Source organism: Ovis canadensis, chromosome 11 (genome assembly GCF_042477335.2).
Source record: "Ovis canadensis isolate MfBH-ARS-UI-01 breed Bighorn chromosome 11, ARS-UI_OviCan_v2, whole genome shotgun sequence".
NCBI lineage: Eukaryota > Metazoa > Chordata > Mammalia > Artiodactyla > Bovidae > Ovis > Ovis canadensis.
In genome coordinates, this window is record NC_091255.1 from 22,667,041 (window position 1) to 22,675,200 (window position 8,160).

General features: G+C 46.7%; 1 protein-coding gene across 2 annotated transcripts in view; it reads left to right on the forward strand.

Annotated features, from left to right (window-relative positions):
• LOC138447215 (C-C motif chemokine 3-like) overlaps positions 1-5,785 on the forward strand; it is a 38,724-nt gene extending 32,939 nt beyond the window's left edge. For both annotated transcript variants that reach the window (XM_069602811.1, XM_069602810.1), the window contains 2 exons: positions 4,768-4,882; positions 5,289-5,785. In XM_069602811.1, the coding sequence (XP_069458912.1) occupies positions 4,768-4,882; positions 5,289-5,379 (206 nt within the window). In that variant the 3' untranslated portion in view covers positions 5,380-5,785. The remainder of the gene's footprint in view (positions 1-4,767; positions 4,883-5,288) is intronic.
• Positions 5,786-8,160: the final 2,375 nt, after the last annotated feature.

Below are 8,160 nucleotides of genomic sequence, written 5' to 3' on the forward strand. Positions count from 1 at the left end.
AGTCTGGGACATGACACACTTGACGCGATAGATAAAGTCGGCTTTTAAATCACTGTTTCATTCATCAAACATTCACCAGTCCCTACAGCATGCCATTAAAATCTTATTTAACAGTTGGGCATATAAATGAATGCACATTAGACATGGGATGTCTCTATAAATCAGGAGCCCTAATTGTCCTTATTTTTTGGCCCAGAACGTCTACAGCTAGGAAAATATCCTATGAGGAAAAAAACCTCATTTGTTGAAAAAGGTTTATGCACAGAGATATTTGGCGAAGCATATTTATAGCAATTAAAAATCGAAAACAACCCAAATGTGCTACAGTAGTGGATGACAATATTAATACACTAGGCTGATGGATGAGGAAATTAGGCAGTATTAAAAATACTGGAATGATTTGGAAAAGTCTTGTACTGTTAAGGGTAAATAAGAAAAATAAAAATTTGCATTCATATCATGGCTACAGTTATGTCCCTTCCCTTTCCCACATACACGGTAAAAAGAGATAAAAAGCAAGTAAGCAAATGGAACTATCATAAGCCTAGGGGAAAATGCACTTGAAAGAAATAAACCAAATTAATAGTCATTAGGTTTGGATAATAGAACCTTTCCTACCTTTAGGGAAAGACAGTTTATTCAGATTGTGCCCGAGTTCATTTATGCCACAATAAGACAGGAAGAATGTAGAGGAACCCCCCCCAACCCCACCCCACCCCAGCTCCACATCCTTACTTTCATTTGCCATGCTGCCTACCCAACTTTGAGAAGTGAAGCAAGTCTCTATTCTTTTCTGCATTTTATATATATTTAAATCAGCTTTAACTACTTTTGAGATTATTCTATAGTCAACATTACAAATTATGATTTTAGAAAGCCCAGTTGAAATTTAAAACACTAGCAACATTACTCTCTCTCCACTCCTGTGAGACTCCCTCTTACACAGTGGTTGAGACTTTTTGAGAAGATGTGATGCCTGAGTCAGCAGCTCTTTCCCTACCATGAGGTGACAAGCCCAAAGAAGAAATGCCAGCAAACTGTTGAGGGAAGGGGAGATATTTTCAGAAGTGTCGTTAATGATGTCATTTAAAAGTGCTAGACAAACCCTGGAAATGCTTTGACTTTACAATAAGGAAACAGGAAATGTTCTAGGATTCTTTAATAGCAAGGACTTCCTCTAAAATTTATTTACTTCCACAGTTTCTAAGGGCGAATTATTACTACAAGAGGTGAATTTGTTATCATATTTAGCTGTAAATCATCTTTTAATTGTTATAAATAAGCTGTGACAAATACTGTTATACAGGTGACCTCATCATTGTGCTTGCATCCATAGGATAGATCTCTGGCAGAGTTTTTCTGTTTAAAGGGTAGCAACAGTTTAAGGGTCATCATATTAGCTCCCAATTAGTCCAGCTAGAAGGTCTTGTAGGTCTTCATAGAACTGTTCAACTTCAGCTTCTTCAGCATCAGTGGTTGGGGCATAGACTTGAATTACTCTGATATTGAATGGTTTTCTTTGGAAATGAACCGAGATCACTCTGTCATTTTTGAAATGTAAGTACTGCCTTTTGGATTCTTTTGTTGACTATGAGGGCTACTCCATTTCCTCTAAGGGATTCTTGCCCTAGTGGTAGATGTAATGATCATCTGAATTAAATTCTCCCATTCCCATCCATTTTAGTTTACTGATTCCTAAAATGTAGATGTTCACTCTTGGCATCTCCTTTCTCAGTTCAGTTCAGTCACTCGGTCGTATCTGACTCTTTGCGACCCCATGAAACACAGCATGCCAGGCCTCCCTGTCCATCACCAACTCCCGGAGTCCACCCAAACTCGTGTCCATCAAGTCGGTGATGCCATCCAGCCATCTCATCCTCTGTCGTTCCCTTCTTCTCCTGCCCCCAATCCCTCCCAGCATCAGAGTCTTTTCCAATAAGTCAACTCTTCGCATGAGGTGGCCAAAGTATGGGAGTTTCAGTTTCAGCATCAGTCCTTCCAATGAGCACCCAGGACTGATCTCCTTTAGGATGGACTGGTTGGTTATCCTTGCAGTCCAAGGGCCTCTCAAGAGTCTTCTCCAACACTACAGTTCAAAAGCATCAATTCTTCAGCGCTCAGCTTTCTTCACAATCCAACTCTCACATCCATGCATGACAACTGGAAAAACATAGCCTTGACTAGACGGACCTTTGTTGGCAAAGTAATGTCTCTGCTTTTGAATATGCTATCTAGGTTGGTCATAACTTTCCTTCCAAGGAGTAAGTGTCTTTTAATTTCATGGCTGCAATCATCATCTGCAGTGACTTTGGAGCCCCCCAAAATAAAGTCTGACACTGTTTCCACTGTTTCCCCATCAATTTGCCATGAAGTGATGGGACCAGATGCCATGATCTTCGTTTTCTGAATGTTGAGCTTTAAGCCAACTTTTTCATTCTCCTCTTTCACTTTCATCAGGAGGCTCTTTAGTTCCTCTTCACTTTCTACCATAAGGGTGGTGTCATCTGCATATCTGAGGTTATTGATATTTCTCCCGGCAATCTTGATTCCAGCTTGTGCTTCTTCCAGCCCAGCATTTCTCATGATGTACTCTGCATGTAAGTTAAATAAGCTGGGTGACAATATACAGCCTTGATGTACTCCTTTTCCTATTTGGAACCAGTCTGTTTTTCCATGTCCAGTTCTAACTGTTGACCACTTCTAACTTACCTTGATTCACGGACCTAACATTCCAGGTTCCTATGCAATATTGTTCTCTACAGCTTTGGACTTTCACCATCAGACACATCCACAATTGGGTGTCGTTTCCACTTCGGCTCAGCCTCTTCATTCCTTCTGGAGTTATTTCTCTACTCTTTTCCAGCACGTTGGGCACCTACCAACCTGAGGGGTTCACCTTTCAGTGTCATATCTTTATGCTTCTCATACTGTTCATGGGGTTCTCAAGGCAAGAATGTTGAAGTGGTTTGCCGTTCTTTTCTCCAAACCAGGGACTAGTGATTTTGTGTCCGTCGGCCTGTTGATGGTGATGTCTGCAGGAACTTACCTGGACTGTACTTTTTGTGAGGGCCCCACAGATATTTCGCCAACTGGGGCCAGTGTTGAAGCTGGACCAGCCAGTGAGGTTCTTATTATTATTGTAAGATGAACCTCAACAACCATCAGGGGACTTTGAAAGACAAGGTGTGTTACTTGGAGTCCCAGAGGGTAGACAGCATGGCTGCGGCTGCACAATGAAGTCTCAGAGAGAGCGAGCTCAGACCTGGGGCTCAGCCTTTGCTGGCGTGAGGGTGGGGTGCCCAGGGTATTGCATGTTCTCTCTTTATTGGTGAATTTAACAGATAAGAGAGAAAGTGTGGAAGGGAAAAGGGAAGCCACTCAAATGGTCATCCAGAACTTTCTAAAAGGGGAACTTCATGGGTAGGGCAGCCTGGCCCATTATCTAGTTCTGTATCGGGGGATGTGCTTATTCAAGATGGATATCTTTGAAATGGATGCCTCACAATCAAAAGCTTAAGGTAGAATGTTTGAGGAGTGAGCCAAAGCCTGAAAGGCCAGCCTCACTCCGGCCCCTTTTGCAGCTGAGTATTCCCCAGATCTGCCGTCCCCACCCAGGGTGTGGTTTTATCTTGAGGGGGCCTCCTCAAGACGCCGTGGTCTTATCGTCTAGGTCAGAGCTGTGTTGTCGGGACAGCTAGGGGTGGGTCCCAGAAGGTTCAGTTCTGTGGGGAGATGCTTGGTGTACAGACCTGCTCTTGTGAGAAAGCAGCGCATAAGCTTGTCACAGGGTCACACCAGCCTCTCACCTCCTCTCACTGGGGAAACCATTTCCCCATCAAGTAAGCAACACGACCGTTCCTGCAAATACGCTGAGCCTTTGTGGTGACCCAAAGCTTTGCTGGCTTCTGCCACTCACAGCATGATACCAACACTGTGATAAAAAATACCGCCCCCCACCCCCGCCCCGCCAGTCTCCGCAAGTTTCCGTCCTCTAGTGTCCCAAGGCTGCCTATAAAGACAGGACACAGCTCAGACCCCAGCAGGAGGCTGCAGCTTCAAGTCTCCGAGTCCAGCTCCGCTGGCCCCACCTGACTCTCGCACCCGCCCGGCATCATGGAGGTCCCCGGGGCCGCGCTGGCTGTCCTGCTGCTCACAGTGGCCCTCTTTGCCCACACCTGCTCTGCCACCCGTGAGTCCGTCTTCCCTTCCTTTAGGCCTGTCCCCAACACTTGGCCAGGGCTTGGGCCACAGTGCCGAAGTCTTTCACCTGAGCCCTTAAGTAGAGAGCTTCAGAGAGACTGCATACACTATTTCCTGAGCAGAGCTTTCCTTCCCAGGGGGATTTTAGCAGGTCTATTCTCTGGCTCTGAGAGACAGTGATGGGGAGGCCCATTTTATGGATTCCTGGGAAGATGAGGCCCAGGTGGGATTCTGAAATAGGTGGAATCTGTGTCCAGTGGGCTCCCACTGATGTGGCCTTTGTTCTCCTCAAGAAGCCATTGGGGGCTACCCAGGGAGAGAGAGAGAAAAGAAACGTTTGTTCGGAAAACTAAATTCTTCACTGAGAGACGTAGAAACACCAAATCAAGACAGACAAAGCATGTGAAATGCCACGAGACACAGAAATAAAAATGTAACGGGAAAGAAGAAATACCCCCACCTCTACCCCCCGGCGCTGCCTCCTGCAGGTCCGCTTGACCCTCGAGGGGCCACTGGCTGCCTTTCCCCTGAACAAGGACTTACCATGTTCTGTCCCGTCTCTCACAGCTGGTGCCAACACCCCAGCCGACTGCTGCTTCTCCTTCGTCTCCCGGCAGATCCCGCGCAAATTCGTGGATGACTATTATGTGACCAGCAGCCAGTGCTCCAAGCCCGGAGTCATGTAAGGGCCAGCCTTCCTGCCCGCCCTGGGGAAGGAGCCTGGGGGCCTTAGGCACCTCCTCAGAGCTCAGGACACCAGGGGGGCCCCCGCCATGTTTTCTCACCTGGTTTGGGGCCTGCAGAGGGTCCCGGGGGCCTGCCCCTGGGCAGAGGGAGGAGAGGGAAGAGGTGATAGCAGGAAGCTGTCCTCTCTCTCATTTGGCAAACAACAATGCTGGCTTTCCGAGGGGACCCCCATAGGAGACCCAGGAAGGTCTGTGAACCCCAGGGTGAAGGGGACATGATTTGAGCATGTGGACAGGCCCTGAGATGTCCAGGGCAGAAGGAGGGAGGGGTCCCTGGGGGCCCAGGATCCCCCCCGCCCAATTGCACTCACCAGTGTGTAACCCTTCCGCTCCTCTCCACAGCTTCTGGACCAAAAAAGGCCGGCAGGTCTGTGCTGACCCCAGTGAGGACTGGGTCCAGGAATACGTCACCGACCTGGAGCTGAATCCCTGAGTGGCCTGGGAGCTGCAGGGAAGAAGTTCCCTCTATGGACAGTCGGGGAAGCAGGGCAATGATCCTGGGACTCCAAAAGGCACCTCTTCTGTGGGTCACACCCCATCCCCAGCCACTCACCGGGGCCCTCCTTCACTTTAATGCCTCCTATTTAACTTTTGTCATTTATTTCCACCATGGAAGTGTGTGATGTTGTGAATATCTGCTCTGACCCCCTCTTCCCCACCCATCCCTCCCCCTTCCTCTGTAACTGTCCTCACTCTCAGTACGTGGATCAATCAGTGTGACTGGCGCTCTCCTGCCAGCAGTCGTATCATACATGTCAAACAACAAATACTGGTTGAGTGGTTTTGCCCAGGACTGTGATTCAAAATATCGAAGGCTCTTCTATAAAAGGTAAACCAGCCTTTTCCTGTGGTGACTTTCTTGATTTTGCTTTTCTAGCAGCCGGAATCATGGGTAGAGGCTAATACGGGGTGACGGGGGAAGAACAGGGAAATATGAAAAGGGGCCGACCACGAGCAAGGAAAAACATCCTAGAAAAAGAACACCAGACATTCCTCTGGAGATACTGTCCAGGAAAGTTAAAACTGGCACATGAATTTTTAAAATTTATTTTTATTTTTAAAAAATATTTCTTTGTTTGTTTATTTTTGGTTGTGCGGGGTCTTAGTTGCAGTGTGTGGGCTCAGTAGTTACAACACAAGGACTTGTTTGTTCCATACCATGTGGGATCTTAGTTCCCCGACCAGGGATTGAACCTGTGTTCCCTGTATTGGAAGGTGGATTCTTCACCACTGAACTGCCGGGGAAGTCCTGACATGTTATTTGATAACCAAATCATAATTTACCTACTTAAATGAAAACCAAGGTGGTGTGTATTTGTGCACACAATTGCATTTTTGTATATGATTTCCTCAAAATAGTGGCTCACACTTGTTGGGGTCTTATCGAGTGCTAGGTGTTACGATCAGTGCTTATAGTAGTGCTGTGCTGAGTGCTTGCCTTGGTGACAGGTAAGCCAACCCTGCCTGCAGTCTAACAAGAATACCCTACCCGCCAGTTGATGGAGAGCCTTGCTCACCTTCTCCATTGTTCTGCACTCTGCTTTTTGGAATATTCTTCATGCCTATATCTGAGCTGAGACTTGGGGGCTAGAGTGGCCAGAGTTAAATTTTAAAGTATGGGATGAAGAATTCTTTAGCAGAAGGATGTCCCATGCAATTGTTGGGACATACTTATACAAAAATTATTTGTTGGGTATCTGAAGTTCAATTTTAACTAGGATTACTGTATTCTACCCGGTGACCCCACTTGGGGTGCACACCTCTCATTAAGGCTGCCTGTTTCCTGTTGAAGTTGGGTACATAAGGATTGGCTTGAAAGCAAGTACTTTTCAACATTGAATTCACATTAGAATCACTTGGTGGCGGTTGTTTAGTTGCTAAGTCATGACTGACTCTTTGCAACCCCATGGACTGTAGCCTGCCAGGCTCCTCTGTCCATGGGATTCACCAGGCAAGAATACTGGAGTGGGTTGCCATGCCCTTCTCCAGGGGGTCTTCCCAACCCGGCGATCGAACCCACGTCTCCTTCATGGCAGGCAGAATCTTTACTGCTGAGTCACCAGAGAAGCCTCAGAATCACTTGGGAGAGCTTTCTGAAAACTTCATTCCCAGGAGCTCGCCTCCAAAGTCAATGCTCTAATGACATCTAGGTGAAACCTGGGCATCAGTAATTTTAAAATGTTAATAACACACAGCTAGTTTGAGAAGCCACGTTGGGATGTAGTCCTAGCCTGTTTTTGGCTGGTCTTGGGGTTTCAGAGGTGATACAACTCCCTTCCAGTTTTTCAAGACTTCTGATCTGGTTTTTTTCAAGTCCATTGGATGGTTAATGAGCAGAAAATCTGTCAGCTACTGTTACTTTTAGAACAGAGATTTAGGATTCCTCCTCTCTCATAGCACAGTGCTGGGAGCTCTGGGCCTCCCCTTTCCCCACCACAGCCTCTCCCCCATGTAACTGCCCTCTGCTGATGAAACGATGCCACAGGCAGGGAGGTTGCCCTGATCAGCTCCCTGCCTCCAAACGCATCCCACCAGCCCACCTCCTCACAGGGAACACGAGGGTTGGTTTTGTTCACAGGATGAATTTCTTAAAGGTGGGGTCTGAGAACAGGATGAATTTCTTAAAGGAGGAGTCTGAGAACAGGATGAACCGGGCTGTTTATGGATTCCATTTTTTGTCCTTTCTAGTCTCCCATCCTGTCATTTCTGCTTATACTAACATTAGCTTGGAAGGGAGAATTCTGCTTTTCCAGATGACTGATTCTCAACCAGCAAGCAGAAAGGGTTTCTCTTAAGCAAACTATATTTTTCTTCCTTCTCTGTTATCGGAGGAGCCAATTTCAAGGTGAGCTAATCTCTTTCTTACAGGGCTTTGCTGATTTATGCGAGAAGTAATCATTCTTCAACACCCTGAATTCTCCTTTTTGATGTAACCTTGGTGACGCAGATGGCCTTGGTGAGAATATATAAGAAGTCATGGGGATGACCAGCTGTCATGCTGGTTAGAGATGTCCTCCCTGACTTTGGCCTCAGCTACTGCCCTCAGCCAAGGCCACTTTTGGAGTCTGCTGCCGGCAGCACTGCAGTCTCTGTCAGTTCGGGGTATTTTGAGTTGCTGTATCAGAAAAGCTGGCTCAATCTGGCTTAACCGATAAAGGGAGCTTGTTAGTTCACATAACTGAAGTTTCAAGAAATGGATTACCTTCAGGCAAAG